The following is a 26,554-nucleotide window of genomic DNA, read 5'->3' as shown; positions in this document are numbered from 1 at the left end:
AGAACATGTATCTTAAATGTCAGTGCATGATGAAGGCTTACCATCCAACACATTCGGGTTGTCTTTGATTAGGTATATCTATCCATGTATCGAATCATGTAAACATTGTTGTATATGTATCCTATCATATTTGTTTTGCTTTGTATGTGTTTGCATTTACGAGTGAAAATTGAATAAAAATGAAAAGGGAAAAAATGGTAACTTTATTGAAATTTTGTTATGCAATGTATTGTTGCTAGTGTTGTAAATATCGGCCTAGGTGGCACCTAGGCGCTAGATGGTTTGCAACCGATTACGATTAGGGGTTCTTGGCGAAAATTTGTCAATATCGATCAAACTCGGGCTAGGCGGTCCTCGACGGTCCTTGGAGCTCCTACGCGGGAATATTTTTAAAAATTCAAAATTTCAGAATTTTATAACAAATATTTCAAAATTTAAAACTTAACAAATATTTAGAAATTTTTCAAAATTTTTAGTTTTTAAATAATTAAATTTTCAAATATTATAACAAATATTTTAAAATTTCAAATTTTAAAAATTTAAAATTTTAAAAATTTAAAAATTTAAAAATTTTAAATTTTATACTAATTTTCTTAGGATATATTAAATTTTAAAATAGTTTTATTAGTAATTTAGGGTCCCCGATTAATCTCCACGGAACGATTTTTTCTAAACTTAATTGTTGCCTTATATTTTTTGGTATTTTTGTACTACTTAGAAATGAACCGTCAATTAATATGTTCCTAGAAGTGGGCAAAGATTTGGATCTTTGTTTATTCAATTTGGCAATTATATTTTGTAGGAAGTGGAAGTCGATCTGATATGACTTATTATTGTGCGGCTGGAAACGACATGCTATGATTTGCTCAAAAACATTAAGGCATGATTCTATTTTATATTTATTTTTATATCGTTTTCTTATATAATTAATGGTTTTTTAAAAACATTTCAATTGATATGAGTATCATTAACCATGGATTTAATTTTAATGTTATTTATCTACATATTTTACATAAATCTTCGTCTTTCAAATATATTCCGGTTGTGATTACGTCATCAGAAAACGTTCCTTTAAGGATGAGTACGAAAAACTTTGTGTTTAAGGTAAAAAGAATACAAATCTAAGTCCTTCAAACTTTCATTTTCTATTTAGGAAATGATGCATTTGAAATCAATGAAGGGCTCAGTCTCGTCTATATGAATGCTGGAACAAAGCCTTTTAAGGTCATCATACAACCTCTAAAGTAAGTGGACTTGAGAAGTAGATTTTTCATAGTATACCGATATAGTTAGTTGGTTTTTCAAGAGTACAATGTTTTAATAACAAGAATTAAAAGAGTAAGAAATGCAAGTGTGGTGTTATAAAAAGTATATAAACTAAAGTACATTGTTATTTCTTGCATTTAGCCAAATATGCAATGGACGTAGAAGTCAACATGGAATTTTATATATGTCTACAACACATGACAGTGCATCATGGAATTGTTGGATTACATAATAAGGTCATATGTAAGATTTAGCAATGTACTTCCATTTTTTTTGTTATAGTATCCTACTTTAATTTCTTCCTGTTACAACATCAAACCTTGAAAAGCCCTCCCAACCATACAATGTCATTCATTTACAAAGTAAATAAAATATTGCAAGTACATGATTCCAATAAGAAAACATTAAAGGTATAATGTTATAATTTGATGAATTTTTATTGTTTAAAGGTCTCTATTTTCCAACTTTTCTGTATTTACAGTTATATACAGACAGATGGTGAAGGATCTAGTGAGATTGAACTTTTAGGCTAGGAGCTCAAAGGAAAACATTGGATGTGCTCGACACATTAGGCTTATCGAATTATGTATTGAAGATTGAGAGGCGGAATCGAGTTGATCAGTGGATTGAATATGTAGGCATGGATATATTCTCAATTGGTGTTCAATTTCCATCTTCACAGTAGATGCATTAGTGAAACTTCAAGTGTGCAAAGACTAACCAAACATGATTTGATGATGGGACATAATGATTTATTCCACTAAAATGCTTATTCTCGTTATCTCTAGACAACACATAATAAATTGTTTAATGTCATCTATAAAATGGTAGCAAATTTGTGTTTGGTTTTAGGTATGTTCACAACAACATATTCTTCAACTAGGTGTGAGACCAATGTATAACATGAGTTTATTTAAAAGAAAATTTAAATATGAAATTTTAAACATTTGAAAATTTTGAATTTATAAGAAAAATAAGAACAATATTGAATTATTAAAATTAAAGTGTTTTTTTTCTTTTAAATCTAAACAAATAATCAATGTTTAAAAATCAGTTTGAACCAGCCGGTTAAATCGGTTGGACCAGAGGAAAAAACGGTTCAACTATCATCGGTTTTATGTCAATTTCTAAACCGGATTGAACCGAACAGTTTTTAGAAAAACTCGGTTGAACCGGTCAAAATAAACCGGTTAAACAGAATAAAAACACGTGAAAAAAACCATTCACATAATAAACTTTAGATTTTTTTTTTTCAAATCTATTTAGTTTTATCTAAATAAAAACGTATGATAAATGTTATAAAGTTTTTTATTTGTTTTTATTCATCTAAAATTATAGTTTGTTTTAGTATTATACTTTATTTTCTTTTTTGACGTTTATGGATTGACATAAAATACTAAAACTTATGGTTATGTGTTATTTTAATGTATTTGGATTCGTCTACAACTTATTTTTATGTGTATTTTTAATGTTTGAACTTGTAAACATCAAATTCATGATTATATATATATATATATATATATATATATATATATATATATATATATATATATATATATATATATATATATATATGTGTGTGCAGGAAAATAGGAAAAAACATGAAAAATATTGAAACCGGTTAACCCATCGGTCAAACCGGAACCGGTCACCATATTGGTTTAACTAAAAAACCGTTTTTTAAAACATTGCAAATAATTTAGATAAATAAACAAAGGAAACTAATCAGACATTAATTTAGCAATTTTAAATTAGAAGGAAGATCCATTAATGAAATTAATATGCATTTATTATTACATTTAAATAGTATATGCAATTTAATAAAATTGAAAAAATCATAAAATGATACGAGGTTTATTGCTAGTTTTTATCAAAAACCATTGATGTAATTTTGCTAGAATACAAATAAATGATTATAACATTTGAAATGGTCGTCCTTATCCACTCATAAAAAAATAAAAAGATATCTTTATTCAAAGTGAATATTAGGTGATTTCATTGAAAATGAAGATGATGATTAGGAATGCTAGAAGTGAGTTGGGACATCCAAGACTTTTGACGATTTACTAAAGACTGAGTCAACACTCACTGCTCACAACGACATGGTCACCATTCACATTCTAGTTTCTACCCTCACTCATGTTTTATGCTTCACAACTTCTTTTTTATCTTTCATCCAATTTTTATAATCGTAATATTTAGCTTTTAGCATGGTTTAATTATTTTAGACATTTAATAACTAATCAGATATTTTTTTTATTAAATTGTATAGTTAAAGCCATTATAATTTTCATAACCTCGCAAATTTTTTTACCATAGAGATGTGCATGAAACTTGTAACCATTACACCATTTTGTTTGGTGAACAATACAAAACATTAACACAATTATTTACCAAAAGTATAACAAAAACACACATAGAGATATTAAAAAACCAAATCAACATAATCTTTTTACTAGATATGGTAATTTGATAATTTCGTGTGAAAGATGTTCCAAAAATATGTATAATACCATTTTTTTTAATAAAGAATCCTTCTTAACGCGTCACTAATATGATGCCTTCTAAGCTATGATGAACAAGTCCAGACGTCTTTCCAACTAAATAAAATATGAAATTTTCGTAAATTAACTTGAAAATGCTGTAAATATGGAAAGTACAAAAAAGAATAAAAAAAAAAAAGACCTGTTACACATTTGAAATTCCAAACACGGGTACCATATATGTAATATGACAGAAGTTGTGGTCATAAATGGAAGGATGTATAAAGCTATGTATTCCCTTCTTAGTTTATGATGTACCTAATGCCTCATAAATTACTATATTTTGCAAAATCAATCATCTAACTTAAATAAAATTATGGCTGTTGTTTATTGAGTCAAATTGGTTGAGTAAATGTTTGATTAGGTCAGACACAACCACGAACCGAATCAAAGATTTCTAAATATGATATCAAACAATCTTAATATGACCAAGTAAGATTTATCCTTTCACTAGACTCGATATTAGATATATAAAACAACCACTTAATATTGTTTAATTTATAACATGTCATATCAATGTTGCTTAATACTTTAATTCATAGTAATTATTATGAAAAATAAATCATGTTAATTCAAACTACCAAATCTAAAAAAAATATTGAGCATCTCTAATTCCAAACTTGTGAATTGTGATGGCTTACTTCTTCGTTTACCGATATGTTGCAATGGTGTTCCTTTTTAAGGATGTTATTTCCAAAAATAATTTTCCGGTGTAAAATTCTCCAATAATAAGGTCATAGCAGTTACATTTTATCCCCTCAAATATCAATGGGAAATCAGTTAGAAAACATACTTGTGTATCGATATTTTTATATTTAAAACATCACATTTTTTTAATAAAACTAAAAAAATATTATAGAAACATGACTGAAAAACATATGCTCCACCAACTAACATATAAATATAATGGACACATGAATGATAAAACTAATGACTGAAACAAATAAAACGTCTATAGTAAAACCAAAAGTTATTATATTTTAATTGTGTTAATAAACAGTGTTTAGTTTATTTATTAGATCTACAAATTGACACTTTTCACCCTTCATTTTCAAAATCTACAATTGTCAACCTTTTTTTGTTGTTTTGCCCTCCCATGATTGTACGTATTTGTAATAAATAGTTGAGCGTTTATATTTTTTTGGTTGTGTCGAGACTTATGACCAGGGATGAGCAAATGAACCGACCTGGCTAGAATCGGCCCAAACTGGAACCGGTTCGGGAACCGAACTTTGTGGAAAATAGGAACCGAACCGGACCGTCGGTTCTACTGGTTCTAGTTCTTGTCGTGTCTTAAAATGTTGGAACCGGTCCTCGAGAAATAGCAACAAATGGTTCCGGTTTTTTCCAGTTCTACCGGTTCCAAAAATCCACAAGAATATCGTCCCGGTTCTGGCCCGACCGGTTCCATCGGGTTCCGGTTCCCCGGTCCATATGCTCATCCCTACTTATAACAATTAGGGTTGTAAACGAACCGAGCATTCGGCAAACCGTTAGCAGGAAGTTCATTTATGTTCGTTTATGTAATAAATTAACGAACATGAACAAATGATCTTGTTCGTTCATTTATGTCCGTGAACATTTGTTTATGTTCGTTTATTTAAGTTTATTTATGTTCATATATGTTTAATTTTTTATATTAATTACATTACTATATTATATGTTCATATATGTTCAATTGTGTTTGTTTATATTCGTTAACATGTTCACAAACATGAACAAGATAATTTGATAAACAAACGGACATAAACAAGGAAACCAATTTGTTTGTTCGGTTAACTTAAACGATCGAACATAAACAAGCTCATATTCTTGTTCGTTCGGTTTGTTTATAGTCCTAGTAACAATTGATGTGAAAATCAAAGACAAAATCATTTGTTGTTTCAAATCAATAATATATATATATATATATATATATATATATATATATATATATATATATGTTTTGGTTTCTCGTATTTTGTCACCATTTATATTTTATAGTGACAATGAATACTGTAAGTCCCAAATCTGTTTGTCTATCAATCAGATCTGTTTGATGGTGCGGAATCTCAATCAAACGGATGATGCTAGATCAAAATAGAAGAAGGAGAAGAAGAAGATGATGATGATGAATCTATGATGTATTCAATAAGATTGATGCTCCAACACATAAGATTCTCTCACACACACTCTTCTTCTTTTCTCTCTCTCTCTCTCTCTCTCTCTCTCTCTAATATGCTCTCCACTCTATCTCTCAGTTGTGCCCTCTCTATGACTCACTAACACACTATATATATATGGAACAACCAGCTGTGAGCACCACTTGGCCGTGAACACACCCAACCGCAAACACTACATGGATTGTAAACTATTAAAGCCTAGAAAAGTAAAGTATAAACAAATATTTTTGACCCAACAATCTCCCCCTTGGTTTATAGTCTTCTTTTCTAATTGACCTAACAAGAATACTTATAAACATGTTCTACAATCTAGTGCACATAAAACTTAAATATATTACTTCTTAAGATCATTGCTTCAACAATAGAGTCTAATGGCTCAAATGCAAAATTCCACAAAGGAGATCTATAGGTAAAATAATGACACTTTCGAAATATTAATAGTATTCCATGATTTTGACCTCCCATGTGCTTTGGATGAGTTTATTAGGGTGTAATTGAGCCGATTCGAACATTGCCAAGCTCGAAACTCAACTCTACTAAAAAACTCAAGCTCGAAGTTGGCCCGAACTCAACTCGAGCCTTAATTCCATACTCAAGCTTGATAAAGTAACCGGAACTTTTGAGCTCGACTCAAATGAGCTATTAGAAAAATTATATTACACTAGAAATGGAATTAAGCTTTTGAGCTCGACTCGACTTAGCTCTATAATATGTAAATGTGAGTAAAACACAGGGTAAAATTCTAAGTATACCAATGTTCGATTAAGCTCGCGAGTTTCACGAGACAATTATTACAATACTCAAGCTCATCTCAACTATGTACTCTAGTAGCTTGAGCTCAAGCTCGACTCGATTTGAACCGAATCGATTTCGAGTATCTCACTTCATCAGTTGTCTTAACTACAAGTCAGTCTCGAGTATCTCACTTCGATTATTTTTCTATTTCGAGTATTTTTCGAGTTTCATTTTACAGGTTGTTTCGACTCATTACACCCTATCGATTTATGTGAAGTGTTTGGATTATATAAATATAATTATGTGTCTTTAATTGTGTATACGTTGTAGGATCGTATGCCTATACTTAAATATAGGTAGATATCATTATCACAAGCATTCATGATACATGCATATGCATATCCATACACACCATTGTTTTTGTTTATTGCAAGATATTTCAAGAAAATATTGTGATATACAAAAGGGTAAAAGAGAAGCAACACATAACATATATTCCTACTTTCCAAACTCTTGGGGGGTGTTATCTGTAAAGTCAAGAATCTTACCTTCTCACAATGAACAAAACATGAGGAAAACCTGTGAACACACACACATATCTTTGTTCGACACCAAAAATAATAAAAGGTCTATTTTGACCACACCCCACCATCTCCCCTTCTCCCCTCTTTCCACCTATCTGCTTAAAACTTTCCTCTTTCTTTATTTAATTCCTTTTCTATTATTTCCGTTTCTTGATTTCGTCTCTGTTTCTCACTATATCTTCTCTGTATCTTATGTATTCAGCAACAAACTCATTGTTTCCTGATCTCATACATACGGGATGAAATTGATTTCAATTCCCACAAAACCCTTGTCGAAGATTCAGAGTTGTTGATTTCATCTAGATCATTCAAGATATGGGTAGCTGTTTTTCAAGCAGCAAAATCAGTGGTTCTAACAGCAACGCTCCATCCACCACCGCCACCACCACTACCACTACCACATCTAACGCCGTCGTAAATCAGCATCCCCATCGGCGGACAGCCACAACAGCCGCCAACAAGCATGATGGAGGTGGGTCTAATTGGAATCCACATAAAACGAAAGAGAACCGTAGAAATCAGCAACAAGGGAGCAATAATAAAAACAAAATGAAGAACAAGGCTACTTCAAGGCGTCAGAATGGGGTGATCTCTTGTGGAAAACGAACAGATTTTGGTTACCTTAAGGATTTTGATCAAAGGTATTCGATTGGAAAATTGTTGGGTCATGGTCAATTTGGGTATACATATGTTGCTACCGATAAAGCTAATGGAGATCGAGTTGCTGTCAAGAAAATCGACAAAAATAAGGTATTTTTTGTCAGTTTCATAACCCAATTTCTAAAATCGATGTCTTCCTTTTTTGACTATTCCGTTTTGGAGGTGGCTTTGATTTTGTTAACATCGACTATAGCTAATTTGTGTTTGTTGATTCCATGTATAATCAAATGTAAGCTGTGGATCATACACATCTAGGGTTTAGATTCAAGAATCATATGACTAATTCCGTTAGAGGTTTAAATGATTTTTTGGATTGAATTCTTAACATTTACAATATTATACTCATCGTTCTAAAAATGATTTCAGCTAACTTTAGTTAGATTAACTATGAGTATGAACTTAGTGTTCTTAAAACGTTTATTCTTTTGCATTTTGTGATAGATGATTCTTCCGATTGCTGTTGAAGATGTGAAGCGAGAAGTCAGAATATTACAAGCTTTAAGTGGTCATGAAAATGTGGTTCAATTTTACAATGCTTTTGAAGATGATTCCTATGTGTATATAGCTATGGAGTAAGTTCTAAAATTCCACTTCACTACTTCAATTTTCAACCTTAAAATCTCATTAGTGGTAATGTTCTTTTGAATATGGTCAAAAGTAAGAATTCTAGTCAAACTGCAGTGTGAGAGTTTAAATTCCAATTCTTGAAATCTGAATTCTTTTTTAACTTTCCATTTTCAGGTTATGTGAGGGTGGTGAGTTGCTAGACCGAATTTTATCAAAGTAAGAACTCTCATCTTTGACTTTTTAGGTCAAACCTATTGCTTTTCATATACAGATTTCACATACATTTCGAAACAAATTTTCCACAAACTTTTTGTCATCTCATAGTTGTTTATCACTTTATCTAGAAAAATGCAATCTTGGTAATTGTTATCCAACATTCCTATCAATTTCAAAGTCAAACAACTTTCGGTTTGACCTCGAAAGTCAAAGTACACCGTTTTAATGAATCTTTATTTGGTTTTCTTCAGGAAAGATAGTCGATACACAGAAAAAGATGCTGCAATAGTTGTAAGGCAAATGCTTAAAGTTGCAGCACAATGTCACTTACATGGATTAGTGCATCGTGACATGAAACCAGAGGTATTTTAGGAATTAAAAAAGTTAACATATTTATATTTTCATATTTCATTAGCAGATGTTCATAGGATGATATAAATCTCATCTCTTTTTTTGTTGTTTATTTGTAGAATTTTCTTTTTAAGTCTCCCAAAGAGGATTCACACTTGAAGGCTACAGATTTCGGGTTGTCAGACTTCATAAGACCAGGTATGTTCAATATTACAATTTTGCCCTTATGCTTCCTATCTATGTCTTTTGATTTGAATATCTTGAATGCTCCTGATAATATCGAATAAAAGCTATTGATTGAGGGTATCACATGAAGATTGTGATGACTGACGAATTCAAATTAAAGTTACCTATTTACCCTTTTATCAACAGATGACATTGATTTAGTTCTTTCCATTGTGTTCTTAGTGCATTAAGTGAAACTACATTTGATATAAAAACCATTGTGCTCTTTTGTTATGATTCTAAATTTCTAATTCTATAGTCTCATATTTACATGAATTATTAATTAATGCAGGAAAGAAGTTTACAGATATTGTTGGTAGTGCTTATTATGTTGCTCCTGAAGTATTGAAGAGAAAATCAGGACCTGAATCCGATGTATGGAGTATAGGGGTAATTACGTACATTTTACTTTGTGGGCGTAGACCCTTTTGGGATAAAACTGAAGATGGCATTTTCAAAGAGGTATTTACTTGAAACATTACATTGGTATATGAAAAAAGATCATTTCTTTTTGTAACTTGAGGTGTTTGTTTCTTTCTTACTTAATGGAGACATTACTTAATCTAGTAAGCTATATATTATGTGTATTTCTTTTCCACTTAATGCACTAAGAACACGTTAATAGAGAAAGTCATGAAAATGAGGCTTTTCCCATTAAGTCCTAACTTGATGAAAAATCACATCATTTATCTAGACAATTATATGGATAAAGTGCTATATACATAAGGTCTGTTTCTTTTCTAGACTAAACGACCATTTTACCCTTACATTCCTACAAAGTACAAACATTTATCATAATATTTTGTCAAGTTTAACATGAGAGAAGTTGAGGGGAGAAACAAAAGGCAAATAGGTAAAGACTAAAGAGCTAGTATCTTACTTCATTAAGCCAAGTTTTTTTGGCTTAACTCATTAAGTCATTATGTCCAGATTAAGTAAAAAAGAATCAACCATATATACTTGTACAGAGTTGGTGCTTAACCCATTAAGCCCATTAAGTCAAAAAGAAACAACCCCTTAGTGATTCATTATTCATAATTCTATAATGTCAATTTGAATTAATAGGTATTAAGAAACAAACCCGATTTTCGGCGAAAACCATGGCCCACCATAAGCACAAGTGCAAGAGATTTTGTAAAAAAGTTGCTTGTTAAAGATCCTCGTGCAAGACTAACAGCTGCTCAAGCACTATGTATGTTTCTTCTTCTTCTTCTTCTTCTTTTTACTTCTTTTTTGTTATTGTCACTATCATTTTTGTAACACCCCAAGCCCTGAAGCCCAAAGTTACACACTAGCCCAAAGATTATTAGGCTAGTGTATTTATAACTTTGGGCTTGGGGTGTTACACAGTACACTATCCCAAAGGTTATTGGGCTAGTGTATATAACTATGGGCTTGGGGTGTTACAGTATTTTAAGACAATATTTAATAATTTGTTTTGACTTTTATAGCTCACCCATGGGTTCGAGAAGGTGGAAATGCTTCGGGGATTCCTCTTGACATTTCGGTTCTATCAAACATGCGCCAATTCGTGAGATACAGTCGCCTAAAACAATTTGCATTACGGGTAAAAATATATTTTGTTTTTTGTTTTTCCTTTTCCTTGTATTGAAAATTTGGAATCATGCTTCTTATTTTTGTTAATTATAGCATTTGCTACTTTCATTCAAATAGAAAGCAATTTTCAATGTTGTGATTGGATTGATTTTTGAAAGTATAATGTTCTAATAAGAAAAAAAGTTGAAAGTACAATCATATGATTGGGTAGGTTTTTTAAAATATAATGTTGTAACAGAAAGAAATGAAAATAAGATGCTATATGAATAAATGAAAGTACGTTGCTATTTCATGCATTTAGCCCTATTGTGAAAAGTGTTTCTAAAGTGCAAGATTGTGTGACACAGGCATTGGCTAGCACTCTTGATGAAGAGGAGCTATCGGATCTCAAAGATCAATTCCATGCAATCGATATAGACAAAAGTGGTGCGATTAGTCTAGAGGAAATGAGACAGGTAAGTTGACTTTTCAATTTTTTGGATCAATTATTAAAAGGGAGAAACACATTTTGTATTTTATAATATTATTTTATTTAATTTGGTTTTGAAATTAGTTTCGTTTTTGGTTATAGGCCCTCGCGAAAGACCTCCCATGGAAGATGAAAGAATCACGTGTTTTGGAGATTCTAGAAGCCGTATGTATTTTTGTACCGGCAACTAATGAGAATGTCAGTCTAGTGGGACCTGGTCCCATCAGACTGGCATTCTCAGAGAAAGTTCTCCGACTTTCTCTATTAATATGTTTTTTTGAAAAAAAACATATTAATGACTTTTTTGTGTTGCAGATTGATAGCAACACGGATGGGCTTGTGGATTTCACAGAGTTTGTAGCAGCCACCCTCCATGTTCATCAATTGGAGGAACATAACTCTGAAAAATGGCAACAATTATCACAAGCAGCTTTTGAAAAGTTTGATGTGGATAAAGATGGGTACATAACTCCAGAAGAACTCAAAATGGTATGCCATTTTTTTTTTATTTTCATGTTTTACATTTACACACATCACAACTATTTTTTATTGCACTTAGAAACCATTTTTCTCATAAAAATATTCTCTTGTTATTGACCTTTCAGCCTGTTTTTCCTCATTATGTGTTCTCTAAATAAATTATATTTAAAAAATGTTCGAGAATATTACGTCTTATAGCATTCTACTTTAATTTTTTTCTTATCAAGACATTGCACTTTGAAGACTCAACATAACTACAACATTGTATTTTCAATAAAAAAACTGATTAGAATATTATACTTTAAAATATCTACATAAACATATGGGTTAATCTAAAAAAAAGACCTTATATTTTGTGTTTTTTTCCGGATTAAACCTATTTTTTTTTTTTTTTTGCCTGAAAAGACCTTGTATTTTTTCCGATTTGGCCCTTTGTCATTTTTTGCCAAAAAAAGAAGACTAAATATGAGGGTTTTTTCGAGAAAAACTAAAAAAGTTGCGGGTTTTTTTGGGAAAAAATACAAGGTCTTTTTCAGGCAAAAAATAAACTTGAGGTTTAATCGGAAAAAAACACAAAGTATAAGGTCTTTTTTGAGATTAACCGTAAACATATCAGTGAAATTTGCTTTTTATTTGTATGACGTTGCTATAATTAATTTTTTTTTTTTTTTTTTTTTTGTGATGGGAAGAAAATAGAACTATGATGCTATAAATTATAATAAACAAATCAATAAAAGTATGTTCCTATTCTTTCTACTTATGCCACGTGTTTATTTATATTTATTACAGTATACAGGGTTAAGAGGCTCAATAGATCCAATTCTAGAGGAAGCAGATATCGATAAAGACGGGAAAATTAGCTTGTCAGAGTTTCGTAGACTTTTAAGAACCGCAAGTTTGAGTTCAAATAATATCCCAAGCCCGGCCCCACATAGAGGCTTACGTAAAATCTAGATTTTGAAACAACAAAATATATATTTCACGTGTGAATTAATATTTTAATTTTCTTATCGAGTGAAGAAAATTACTAAATTAGCCTCTCAAAGTTACCATTTTCATAGACCTTGGCTCGATTTTCTTTGTTACCATTTGAAGAATGTATATGAAGGGCATCGTGTGAAAGGTTGTATGAGGATTATGTATTCAAGGATGTAGTTAATGTTAGTGTTAAAGTTGTTTATGTATGTGTTTATAGTGTCTTTTGTATGTCTTTTTAGGTGCGTCTAGTAGAGGCCCTATGTGGTGTAAGTGAATATTTCTTTATAAGCACTACTATCTCTTGGTGTTTTATTTTGTGTTTTTGCATGGTGTGGGTGCATTTGATCATACAAGAGCGGTTTTGTATGCTTGTTGATATGTTGAGAGTTTAAGTGTTCGAGTTTCAATCGTCGAAATGTAGGAATTTCGAGTTTCAGTTTTTGGATTTTTTGAGTAATGCTTTTGTAGAAATTATCAATGCTGTAGCAAGTTAGTTAGGGGTGGCAAATTGGGCAGTCATGTTGGGTTTTTAGTTGACATGACAATTTTTAGTTAATAAATCACTAATATATGGTTTTTATAAATTTGTCATTGTTATATTTATAAACGGCTGAATTTTATTGAAAACAAACTAACAAATAGCTAACAATTAATTACAAGGGAATAAAGAAAATAGGATTTAAAAGTCACCAAACACGACTATTGCTATATCGCCTATTTCATTTTACAAACCAATTATAGGAACAATCGATCAGCCTATCAATCAATAAATTCCATCCTTTTTTGCTAAAAGAAAATTGTTTCAGAAGTCCCACAAAATCCACTACATGGTCATCACTATCCATTCTAAGAAAGTATTTAACTTCTAGTAAGTTAAAACAAAAATTTTAACTTAATTAGACATTAATAAATCGATGTCATATTAATCAATAACAAACATTACATTTAATATTTCATTGATGCAGATAAATAGTAAAAGTATAAAACACCAAATTTGGTAATTTACTATTCATCAACACCAACACCAAAATAGTGATTGACAGGAAAGGACTCTTTTGCCCTTCCCAAATGATGAAAACATCAACTCTTACACCTCAGTCCTACCAATCTATTATATACAAAAGGTATTAGAATCTTTTCTAACATAGTACAATGGTCAAAAAGGCAAACAACAAAACTTTATCGTCAGCCGTCTCTCTTCAAACATTTTTCAGTCTTTTTTCCTCGTTAAGTGTTGTCTGGATAAACAGATAATCAATGTTTAAGAAAAAATTAAGAAAAATGATGGTGCACTTGTGGAAATGTAAAAGAAAATTTATAAATAGTTACGACTTAATAGGGAAAATCTCATTTAATTGAGTTTCACTATTATGTCGTTATTTCTATATTAAGTAAAATTGGAAAGGAAACATTCATTTATTCATATATAGCTTACCAAATTAAGTCATGACCCTATTAAGTCTATAAATCATTAGATTCCCCATTATTTGAAGAGCTATCTTGAAAGCCTTGAGAAGAAGTGTATCTACTACTTGAACAAACCCCATCTCTCCTCTCTAGTTGTTTGCTCTTTTTTTCTCCCTACCCACAAATCAAATTTATACTTTTAGTTTTTTTCTTATTAAGACATTATACTTTGAAATTGTCTATCAACACAAGTAAATTTCCATTTCTTGTATTGTGAATATATAATTCTTTCTTTTTCATTACGGCTACATGCAAAAAAAATAAAATAATAATGTATTTTAATTTTATATGTTCATTAAAGCCTCTTACTTTTAATTCCTTTTATACAACATTGAACTTTTTCTTTTGTCTTATCAAGGCATTGAACTTCTAATAATCTACCCAATTATTGCATTGTACTTTTTTTTTTCTTATTACAACATTTTACTTTGAAAAATCTACCCAATTACAACAATAAAGTAAGATGCTATAATACACAAATAAACAAAAGTAAGTTGTTTTTTCTTTCATTTAACTTTTCCCAAAAGGCAAAAACAACCGTTTTACCTGTGACCCCGGGGTTTTAAGCTCTAAATCTGTCACCACATCACTAGAATTATCCCCTTTCTCATCATTACTATTACTACCCCTAAATTGTTCCGAAGACTTATTCCCACTTTCTTGTTTGCTTGATCTTGACACATATACAGGAAGCGTTTGATTATTAATATGGTAATTAGTTGGATTTGGATTTGGATATGGCATGATGGAAGCGCCAGGTGGATTATGATTAGCATAAAAAGGGAACGGGTGGATTGGAAGTGGGCCCGCAGGGACAGGTAAAGCAACCGGATATGAAAATGGTGGTGGCATAACAACCGAAGAAGGATCGATACCTCCCCATGGATACATAACTCCAACCCTTTGTTGATACTGTGTGTTGAGATTTTCTATATCGGATTTTAGCGATGATTTCTCATCTCTCAGTTCGTTTTTTTCCTGTATCAGCTGTTCTAAAAAAAATTAGACCAGATAGAACATGACATGACAGAACAGGTTGTATTGTTGTACATGATTGGACTAGGGCTAAGACTGAGACCGATGTGAATAAGACAAAAACAGGACAAGACATGACATGACATGACATAACATGTTGTATTGTTGTACATGATTGGACTGGGGCTGAGACTTATGTGAACAAGACAAAAACATGACAAGACATGACATGACAGAAAAGGTTGTATATGATTGGACTGGGATGAGACTGATGTGAATAAGACAAAAACAGAGTACATCGTGTTATGAAGTGTTACCTCACATGATTCTTCAGATAATGCAGAGCATTCTGCTTTAAGTCTATTAACTTCATTTGTCAAATCCTTAAGGATTTGTATGGTGTCAATGATAATACTGGATTTGTCATTTTTGGGTCTGTCTGGATCTGCATATTGGATTAATGATTAATAAACGAGAATTTCAACAAACTATATCAGTCATGATTTGAAATGACTTAATGGAGAAAGAACAACTTAATAGATTTAAAGATTTGTTTATGTTATGTTATGTAATTATGTTATTACCGAGTAGATGTCCCAACTCAATGAATTGTTCATTCAGTTTATCCCTCCTTAATTTTTCGCGATCAGCTTTTTGAACTTTTCTAGCATCACTTGTATCTTTCACTTCCACTTCAGCTGTCTCCCTGAATGGAATCCAAAACATGTTAGACAATGGCAGATGCAAAACATGCTTCTATGAATATGCATTGTACATTAATAGAGGAAGGCAAAAGGGATTTGACATGTTCCGGATTCACCATAGTATCAAATTCGAAAGTGAATTGGGAATTTTAATCGCATATTTGAAGCATAACATTGTGTAGAGATCAAGCGTCAGAAATGTAGATATTACGAGGAATCAAAAGGGAGTATTGAATCATTATACTAACTATATCAGCACATAGAAATTTCAAATTCATCACTAAATTAGTGAAGTGGGTACGAAAAGGGAAATACAAACAAAATCGAACAAACCTTTGGTCGGAATGGGAGTTGGAAATATGTTGATATTGCTGTTGATGCAATTCGAGCTTCGCGTTCCATTGATCCATTGATTTAGGCACTTAACGAGCACAGTTGAGGAGTATGAGAGAGTTGATGATGTTAGGGTTTGGTTTTTTTTCCGTGATTTTGGGCGATTTGATTGAAAAACTGGGTTTAGTTGCAATGGGCATAGAGACGATGAAGACGAATGTTAGAGGGAAGTGTGTCATCAGGCAATAAGGCAAAGAAGAGGCATTATTGTTATCAAGAAATCGACATGTACAATGTACCCTCCACGATTCCCTCCATCATATTGTATATGATTCCATTGCCGTTGGTGCTTCCTTTTCTTCTTTATATACTTTTTTCTTAAGTTCTTATCATAAACAATAATAAACAATAACTATAATATGAGGTACATTTTAAGATTGCTTGAAGTAGTTTTTTAAAGAATGGATAATGATTTGACTTTGGTAATAAATTATGTTATATATTTGGTCATTGTTTTTCTTATTATATGATTTAAAGGGTGTTGGAGATTGTTTTTTGGACTTCAAAGATATTTATTGATTTATAATGGTAGCAAAATAAATTTTAAAAAATATATATGAATTAGTTTTTACGGTGATAAAAACCTATAAGTTAACTAAGTTTTAAAATGTTTGGTTTAAAATCTCATTTTTAAGCTATGTAAAAAAAATACTAAAAAAGTAGATTAAAAAATCATTTTTTATATGTTTTTTAAAATCTTATTTTTAAAGCTAATGGAAAATCTATTTTGAAAAAAGTACTTTTTATTTGTCAAACATTTGTATATTTATTTTTCAAAAATCCAATAAATTAATAAGTTATTTTAAAAGATAATCTCAAACACTCTTACTATTAATCTTATATTTATATTATGGATTTTATATTTATATCAATGTTTAAAATATATTATTTTAACTAATAATAGCTAATCCAAATGGTTTTTATTTAATTTTCTAATGGATTAATGTATTATAAAGTAACAAATTATTTTTCTTGGTTGCTAACATCTTTTTATATGACTTAGTTTAAGAAAATAATTTTTTTGTTCAAAACACTGTTTTACAATTTTTTTTCAAAAAATTTAAACTTGTCTTAGCAGTTTTTTTTATAGATATTTTAGAACTTTTAATTAATATTTTTTTTCTTATAAAACTCTACAATTTTCTTTTCCAACTTATTTCTTTTTTACGTTTCTTCTTACTTTTTCATGTTTAGCTTACTTAGGTAAATTACAATTACATATAAAACTACTAATATAATGTTATTAAAAATTCTTCTTTTTACAAAACAAATTACACCCGTCAAAAAATTCATCACATATATTACATTTCTACTTTCGTTTTTTAGTGAAAAGATTTATAAATTATGTAAAAAAGAAAGGTTGGTGACCAACTATGTTTTGGTGGATCTGGCAACTTTAGTTCAAGTTTTTTTTTTTTTCTTGGGTCAATTGTAGCATCTCATTTCTAAATGTTTTTTTTTTTAATATGATATGGTTTAACATAATGACATTATGTTATGTTTTCCACCGTATCATGCCCTTCTTGGGTCAATGGTAGAGTTCGATTTTTTTGATGAGTTTTTTATTTTTTATTTTTTATTTTTTTAAGGTTACAGATGCTAGATGTGTAACACCCAAACCGGGTATTACTTTTGGAACCCTTGAAATTATAAATATTGCATAATGGTCCCTTAAGTACGTTGGGCGTACTTCAGGAGTACACTTAGTGTACCATGTATGGATGATCACGGAGGGCCAGCAAGTACGTTGGGCGTACCAAAGGGTACGCAGGGCGTACGTGACGATGTTCAAACCCATATTTCCGGACTTAAGACCTATATAAGCATCCTTATCTCATTTGAGCTTCACCCTAAATGGCCTCCTTCACCCTTAAACGTCCCTAAAAACCCTAAAATCATTAGAGTGTGTGTTCTTGAGCTTGTCAGTGTTTAAACACCATCCTTTTGGTGTGTTAGCTACAAGGAAGAGGAGGAAAGAAGCTTGAACATGGAAGTGCTCCTGGATCTTACATTTTGAGTAGCTTAGGAAGCTTGAGGAGGTAAAAAGCTTTCACCTTGGTCATTATTTTCATTTCTAGAGCTAGGGTTTTCTCTTTAGTCCCTTTTGTGTTCTTGGACCACCTCTTGAGAGTTTGAGCAACTCCAGAGCTTAGGGAGGATAGATCTGAAGTCCTTTGGTCCATTCATAACCTAAAAGTGGAATCTTGATGGGTGTTTTGACCTTATGAATGGATTAAGACTCTTGGAAAAGGTCTTAATGGGTTGTTGGGAGCATATGAAACATGCAAAGGCTTAAAGTTGCCAACTTTACGCCTAAGGACGTCTTAATGAACTTAGATCTAAAGATTGGACATTGGAACATCAAGTAATAAGCACTTAATGGAAAAAGTGCTTAATATGTTTGTACGTTGGACGTAGTGTAGTGTACGCAGCGTGTACAGCTCAGGGACTTAGTACGCTAAGCGTACAGGAGTAGTACGCAGGGCGTACGCACTCAGATGGACTTGGACTTGTTTTGGGCTTGAAAACCCTTTGGGCCTTAATCAGTCATTGGGCATGGCCATGTTTTGAGTTAGTGGGTCAATTTTTCTATTTTGGGCCATGGTTGCTAAAGTTAGGCCTTAATGGGCCATGAGGCCCATTAATGATTTTGGACATGGACTTTGGGCCTATTAGCAAAGGAAGACTTTTGGGCCATTGTGAAAGGACTTGGGGTTTGGGTTCTTTAATTGGATTATGTTCAGCCCTAACCTTGGGTTAATGGTATTATTGTTCAGCATGGGTGTTCACGGACTCTTAGGAGAGCAACTTTCAGATTCAACAGATAGAGGTGAGTCTCCTCACCATACCAATGAGTCGAAGGCACAAAGGTCGACCCATTTTGTGATATGTGGTACACTAGTTGGTTATATGCTATATGGTATGTTAGTTGAATATGTGGTATACTTGTATTAAAGACCATGATTGGAGCCCATGACACTTGGATGTAAGACCATGTGGGGAGCCCATGGCTTTCCTATTAAAGACCATGGGGGGAGCCCATGACTTTCCTATTAAAGGCCATGGGGGGAGCCTATGACACTTGGATGTAAGACCATGTAGGGAGCCCATGGCACTTAGGTGTAAGACCATGCGGGGAGCCCATGGCATCCTGGAGTAAGACCCTGGGGGGAGCCCACGATATCCCTATATGTTGTATGCATGGTTTATATGGTTTATGTAGCTTTTATAGCTAATATGGTATATGTGATTATGTGGACTGTGTGGGGGTATGCATTGGGGAACTCACTAAGCATTAGCTTACAGTTTGTTGGTTTGTTTCAGGTACTTCTGAGCCTAAGGGCAATGACAAGGCTTGATGGCGCGGCATACACTCTCCGACATTTGATTTAATGGGACACTCTGATATTTGAAATAATATGTTGATGTTATGGATTTAAAAACAATTGTCATTGATATTTCACATTTTATGGGAATGTTTTGGTTAATTAAAAATGAGAAATTTATTTGAAAATTTGGGTCGTTACAAGATGGAAGAGAGGGGATGGTCGGAGCTTGGAACAAAGTATGAGGGTTGACAGTGTCGAACATGGGGAAGTGAGGGGGTGTTTACCGATGGCGAGAAAGGTGGAATTTGAGATTGTCAATGGTCCAGTGGATAATGAAGAATGGTTTGGTGAGTCGGTGAGGTTAATGAGTGAAGGCATCGGAGTCATTAATGGTGTACCTGGGTCGGCCAGTCTAACTAATACAGACCCGGGGTACACATCCGTGGATAAGCAACAAAACACAATTGTCCAAAATAATCAACCCATAAGACAATATCGATACATGAAGGACAAAGTTTCCCAAAAAGATATATCCCATAAATTACGCACAAGTACATATCCCAACAATAAAAAAATATCAACCAGTACGAACCATAGATCTACATACATTGAAGGTGGGTCCCAGGACCTACCTAAATTTTAATATTTTCTACAAATTATATATAAAAAAAATTAAGACCTACCTTTTAGTATTTGAAAAAATTAAGAAACTACCGAATTCTCAATGAGGGAACCCCATGATTTTTAGTTTTAGATTCGCTACTAGTACGAACCACATATATGTCTCTACATGGGTAATGCAAGCTACCGGGTAGAACCTTGTAGCAAAGAACATCGAGATGCCTATAAAAGCCTTTGAAGACGCGTCTCGAACCTGAGCAATTTTACTTATAACTTCAATTGACATCTAACTTAGGCATCAGAGAGCAATACTGATGCCCATCATTCAGTATAGGTTTCTAACCTAGCTTTTTTCTTCTTTTTGCAACATGTCTTTCCGAGTACACATTAGACGAGGTTGTCAACAACTAGCTATTACATATCTGCAGGACCATATGGCTTGTGATATCCCTCTTCCAATGGTAGTGCCAAACGTCAAGAAGGTGGTAGTAATCGAGTGTTGTCTGCGACAAAAAAGAGTAAAGAGATAGAGATCCTCCGAGTTTGAGATAAGGAAAAAGAAATCAAGATAGGGATAAGTGTGAGGTAGACCTACAACTTATTGTCAATTTTTTGAATAAATTAATAATATAAATAATTATGTAATAAATAAAATAATTTAAAAAAAAATTATTAATGATAAAACAGTCTTTTTAAAGGCGGCAATGACCAAACACATAAACTTAAACTATAAAGATAATTCAAATTAAAAAAATAAGTTAAAGATAAACACACAAATTCCATCGAAGTACAAGGACCATTAATATAATTTACTTTTTTATCTATATGTTTCAACGATAACATTTATACAAATATTTACAATCAAACATCTTAAAAAAATAATAATAAAGGACGACGTCGTATCGGATGGAAAAGGGATTCTTCAAGGCCTCGTTAGGTCTCCAACAATGGCGGTTTGCCTGGTTGGAGTTTGCTCGCCGAAGAGGAAGTAATTAAGTTATGAATGAAGATAGTAACGTATAACGTGAACGGACTGAGACCTCGAATTTCTCAGTATGGCTCCCTCCGTAAACTCCTTGATTCTCTTGATTCCGACATCATCTGCTTTCAGGTCCCTTTTCCATCTCTTTCCATTAATGTATCTGCAAATTATTTCTTATGCTTAATGAATTCCACCTAATTTCATACTTATCCGATCCCTTCATCACCTGATTTCACTTTTCCATTTTTGGGGGTTTTAAGGAAACGAAATTATCTAGACAAGAACTGAGAGCTGACGTAGTTTCAGCAGATGGGTACGAGTCCTTCTTTTCTTGCACACGTTCTCTTGAAAAAGGCCGCACTGGTTATTCCGGTAAGCAGCTAAGCTGTTCGTTAAAATGCCCCAATCACATTCATGTTGATTAATGATTATCTTCTATCAATTTATTTATTAATGCAGGTGTTGCAACATTTTGCAAAGTAAATTCTGCTTTTTCAAGCAATGAAGTTGCACTTCCACTTGATGCAGAAGAGGGTTTCACTGGTGTTCTAGAGAATTCTAAAGGATTTACATCTAAAAAACACGATCTTCTCACATGTGTCGAAGGGCTTGAGGGATTTAACAGAGATGTACTTCTTAAAATTGACAATGAGGGGCGTTGTATTATCACTGATCATGGTCATTTTGGTAAGTGACATGCTATTACTTTTCAAAATATTGCAACGTTAGTTTTAATATCTCTAAAGTTATGTTATTGAAGCCTAAATTGTTACAGTTCTTTTCAACATTTATGGGCCTCGAGCTGCATGTGATGACACAGAAAGAATTGAATTCAAGCTCTCATTCTACAAGATACTTCAGGTTTTAATAATAATAATAATATAACACATGAAATACATATTTACACTTGGCTCTTTCTGATTGGTTATCTTGATTTGTTATATAGAAAAGATGGGAGTCTTTTATGCTTAAAGGAAAGAGGATAATTGTGGTTGGTGATTTAAACATTGCTCCTTCTTCTATAGATAGGTGTGATGCTGGACCAGATTTTGAGAATAATGAGTAAGCTTCTAAATTCTTACTTTTATCCAAAGTTCATAATCGTATTTTTTTTTTATGTTAAATCTTGTAAGGAAAAAGTTTAAACTATATTTTCGAATATTATTAGGTTTAGAAGCTGGTTTAGATCTTTATTAGTGGAAAATGGAGGCTTGTTCTTTGATGTGTTCAGAGGAAAACATCCTGAAAGGTTTAAGACAACTCTTGTAGTTAATATTTACACTTTTAGTCCCTGCTTCTTACATAGGACAAGACATGACAGAACAGATTGTACTGCATGTAGCCTGCATTGGACTGAGAGTCTGAGACCCAGACTGATTGATGTCAATGGACCAAAAATTATTGATGTATTTTTTTTTTCTTGACTACTTTTTAAATATTATTTTTTTTAATTTTTTTATAGAAAAGAAGCGTATACATGTTGGTCAACAAACACAGGTGGTGAAATGTTCAATTTTGGTTCAAGAATTGATCATATTTTAATTAGTGGTTCATGCATACATGAAAATAAGGATCTCAAAGGTCACAACTTTTTCTCATGCCATGTTAAAGATTGTGATATATTAACACAATTCAAACGGTGGAAACCTGGGACCACACCAAGGTAAAAATTACCCTTTTACCCCTGCCTCAAACACATCATCCCTTGGCTATTTGCTATTAAGTCATTCTCTCTGCAATATGTTGTATACATAAAGACTTTTCTTTTTTCTTTTTTCGACTGAATGAACTGTCTGAATGTGAGTAAATGACTATTTTACCCTTGCAGCTATAGATGGAAAGGAGGGGGAAGCATAAAGTTGGAAGGTTCCGATCATGCCCCTGTCTTCATGAGTTTAAAAGAAATCCCCGACATTCACCTGCATAACACTCCACCTTTATCCACTAGATACTGTCCTCAAGTTAGAGGATGTCAGCAAACTCTTGGTAATAAAAACTTTCAGAAGGGTATTTACGTCTTTTGCACATACAAAAGATTTAAAAAAAGAAACATTTTGCAGTATCGATGTTATCAAGAAGGCAATCAACAGAGGAAGTGAAAGCCCATGAAGATCATAAAGAAGGAGTTAAAAGACCTGTTTTTGATTCCACAAGATTAATTCAAACAAATGATATTATCAAAATCAAAGCAATGAATTATACAGAAATGAAGAAAAAACCAAAAAAGAATCATTCATCACAGCTCTCACTCACATCCTTTTTTCAAACCACTTCAAAAAGTGAATCTGTTGAGATTTGTGAAACTGAGATTAATCAAAGTCAATCTGATCAACCTCATGAGACTGAATCCAACGGTTGTAATTCATCTCAATCTGATCAGAGTAAAATTGCTTTATTAGAGTGGAAAAGAATTCAAGAATTCATGCAAAAAAGTATACCTGTGTGTAAAGGTCATGGTGAACAATGTGTTTCTCGGGTCGTGAAGAAAGCGGGACCCACTTTTGGTCGACAGTTTTATGTTTGTGCTCGTGCAGAGGTATGTTGCTATTATGGGTGAAAATGTAAATACATCGCAATTATGCATAAAATTAAGATGGATTTTACAAGTTTTGGGTAAAAATAAAATAAAATATTGTCTAATAAATTTGGTTTTATAGGGACCCGCATCGAATCCTGAAGCGAATTGTGGGTATTTTTCGTGGGCTGATTCAAGATCTAAGCGGAAACAGAGCAAGTGATTTTGTGGTCTTTATTTAAATTTTAATGTATATGTATGTAGCAAGTAATATAAAGATCCAAACACAAATATTTCGTGAGTTGATATTCCGTTTTCTGTTAGTGGGTCCCACAACCAAAATTGTGGAGACAAACTTATTGTTTAAAGACAAAATTACAAAAATGGTCCCTGTGGTTTGCCAAAAGCAACAAAGTTAGTCCCTATTAATTGTTTTTGATGCAAATGGCCCCTGTGGTTTGCAAAACTTGCACAGATGACCCTTTTTACTAACACCGTTAGTATTCAGCCGTTAGGGATTGAATTAGCAAGGGTATTTTCGTCTTTTCATGTATAAAGGAACTGGATTCACAATTTTGGGTAAACCAGAGGGATTATTTTTGTAATTTTGTCTTAAAATGATAAGAATGATAGAAAATATTCGGCATCTCCTTCCCACCTCGTTATTCAGCCAAAACTTTAACCAACTAGGCTAGAGCCAAACTTGTTATATATTTTCAAAAATTAATTAATATTATATAAAAGCGTAAATAATTAATAATAAAAAATAAAAAAAAACATTTTTTTTTAAAAAAAAAATTAATAAAAAAAATATTTTTAGCGTATTGTAAAAAAATATTTTTTACAAAAAATTTACTTGTTTTTTTACGTATTTGTTTTACATAATTTTTTTTAATGTATTTAAAAATAATAAGTTTTCTTATACTATGTTATTATATTGCTATGATCCTAAAACATATTTTTACGTTTTCATTTAAAAATATATTTTTTTTCTTACATAGAAAAAAAAAATTACGTATAAAATATGTTTTTTATATATATATAAAATACATTTTCGTATAGAATGTTTTTACGTAAAAACATTAAGAACGTGATAACATAACATAAAAATATGTTTTACGATTAAATCAAAACGACTTATAGTTTTTACGTAAAGCAAACTAAAGACGTTAACAAAACGTAAAAATGCGTTTTTTTTACGTAAAAATATATTTTTTACGTAAAGCAAACTAAAGACGTTTTTTTACGTATGAGTGATTGGTCCCTCACTCATATAATGTTTCTTTGTACTTAAAAACGTTAACGTGATAACATATTAATTGAAAACGCATTTTTACGTTAACGTCATTAGTTTGCTTTACTTAAAAAATATAAGTCGTTTTGATTTGATTCTAAAACATATTTTTACGTTATGTTATCACGTTCTTAATGTTTTTACGTAAAAACATTTTATACGAAAATGTATCTTTTAAATATATAAAAAACATATTTTATACGTAAAAAAAACTTTTTTTTTCTATGTAAAAGAAAAAAAAAACATATTTTTATATGAAAACGTAAAAATATGTTTTAGGATCGTAGCAATGTAATAACATAGTATACGGAAACGTATTTTTTTAAATACATTAAAAAAATATTTTATGTAAAACAAATACGTAAAAAGAACAAGTAAATTTTTTGTAAAAAAATATTTTTTTTTACAATACGCTAAAAATATATTTTGTTTTATTAGTTTTTTTAAATATGTTTTTTTATTATTATTAATTATTTATGCTTTTATATAATATTAATTAATTTTCGGAAATATATAACAAGTTTGACTCTAGCCTAGTTGGTTAGAGTTTTGGCTGAATAAGGAGGTTCCTAGTTCGAACCCCCCTCTCTTCATTTTCTATCATTCTTATCATTTTAAGACAGAATTACAAACATTTTCTATCATTCTTATCATTTTAAGACAGAATTACAAACATAGTCCCTATGGTTTACCTAAAGTTGCGAATCCAGTATCGTTATACATGAAAAGACGAAAATACCCTTGCTAATTCAGTCCCGGCTGAATACTAACGGTGTTAGTAAAAAGGGCCATCTGTGCAAGTTTTGCAAACCACAGGGGCCATTTGCATCAAAAAAAAAATTAATAAGGAATAACTTTGTTACTTTTGGCAAACCACATGGATCATTTTTGTAATTTTGTCTTATTTAAATCTGATTTATGTGACAAGGGATGAGAGTCATAACAACCAGTCCCACAATTAACATGAGAAAACAAAAGAGTTTATATCTACTAGTTTGTTACATGCCAATTACTTAAAGTTATTAAATCTGATTTATGTGACAAGGGATGAGAGTCATAACAACCGGTCCCACAATTAACATGAGAAAACAAAAGAGTTTATATCTACTAGTTTGTTACATGCCAATTACTTAAAGTTATTAAATCTGATTTATGTGACAAGGGATGAGAGTCATAACAACCGGTCCCACAATTAACATGAGAAAACAAAAGAGTTTATATCTATTAGTTTGTTACATGCCAATTACTTAAAGTTATTGGAAACTATTTCGGTAAGCTATAAGTATGTAACAAAATGAGGAAACAAAGAATTTACGATTATTTGGAACTTAAACCTTAGACCTACCTAAACAAATAATAATATATTATTTGAATGCTTGTTTTTAACGGTAATAAATGTTGTGGGATTCATACGATGATATCAATGACTTCGGTATCGAACTTGATCTTGATATGCATTTTAAGTCATATTTCAACCCTTA

General features: G+C 31.7%; 3 protein-coding genes across 4 annotated transcripts; 2 read left to right on the top strand and 1 right to left on the bottom strand.

Moving 5' to 3' along the window:
- Window positions 1-7,351: 7,351 nt before the first annotated feature.
- LOC145097259 (calcium-dependent protein kinase 28-like) lies at window positions 7,352-13,105 on the top strand. Its single transcript, XM_079034796.1, has 12 exons — window positions 7,352-8,040; window positions 8,392-8,522; window positions 8,692-8,733; window positions 8,985-9,096; window positions 9,204-9,282; window positions 9,602-9,771; window positions 10,375-10,501; window positions 10,761-10,876; window positions 11,214-11,321; window positions 11,438-11,500; window positions 11,651-11,824; window positions 12,605-13,105. The coding sequence occupies exons 1-12, from the start codon at window positions 7,606-7,608 to the stop codon at window positions 12,767-12,769; spliced, it is 1,722 nt and encodes a 573-aa protein (XP_078890922.1). The 5' UTR covers window positions 7,352-7,605; the 3' UTR covers window positions 12,770-13,105.
- Window positions 13,106-13,715: 610 nt separating this feature from the next.
- Window positions 13,716-16,630, bottom strand: LOC145097258 (transcription factor bHLH121-like). 2 transcript variants are annotated; one of them, XM_079034792.1, is made up of 6 exons: window positions 16,273-16,630; window positions 15,820-15,941; window positions 15,553-15,680; window positions 14,807-15,247; window positions 14,229-14,374; window positions 13,716-14,031 (listed from the first exon to the last, which is right to left on the bottom strand). In XM_079034792.1, exons 1-5 carry the CDS (start codon window positions 16,347-16,349, stop codon window positions 14,255-14,257), a joined length of 888 nt encoding a protein of 295 aa, XP_078890918.1. In that variant the 5' UTR covers window positions 16,350-16,630; the 3' UTR covers window positions 13,716-14,031; window positions 14,229-14,254. The 2 variants fall into 2 exon arrangements, with proteins under 2 accessions (XP_078890918.1, XP_078890921.1); XM_079034795.1 differs by lacking the exon at window positions 14,229-14,374.
- A 4,529-nt stretch (window positions 16,631-21,159) lies between these two features.
- LOC145097257 (endonuclease/exonuclease/phosphatase family protein) lies at window positions 21,160-24,193 on the top strand. Its single transcript, XM_079034791.1, has 10 exons — window positions 21,160-21,393; window positions 21,525-21,636; window positions 21,724-21,951; window positions 22,040-22,125; window positions 22,211-22,326; window positions 22,433-22,513; window positions 22,727-22,927; window positions 23,093-23,250; window positions 23,325-23,800; window positions 23,922-24,193. Exons 1-10 carry the CDS (start codon window positions 21,286-21,288, stop codon window positions 24,000-24,002), a joined length of 1,647 nt encoding a protein of 548 aa, XP_078890917.1. The 5' UTR covers window positions 21,160-21,285; the 3' UTR covers window positions 24,003-24,193.
- Window positions 24,194-26,554: the final 2,361 nt, after the last annotated feature.

The sequence above is a fragment of the Lactuca serriola genome, chromosome 4 (genome assembly GCF_051521515.1).
Source record: "Lactuca serriola cultivar US96UC23 chromosome 4, Lser_US96UC23_V15, whole genome shotgun sequence".
Taxonomy (NCBI): domain Eukaryota; kingdom Viridiplantae; phylum Streptophyta; class Magnoliopsida; order Asterales; family Asteraceae; genus Lactuca; species Lactuca serriola.
Note: the sequence above shows the minus strand (reverse complement) of the source record. Positions and strands in the feature narration are given on the sequence as shown.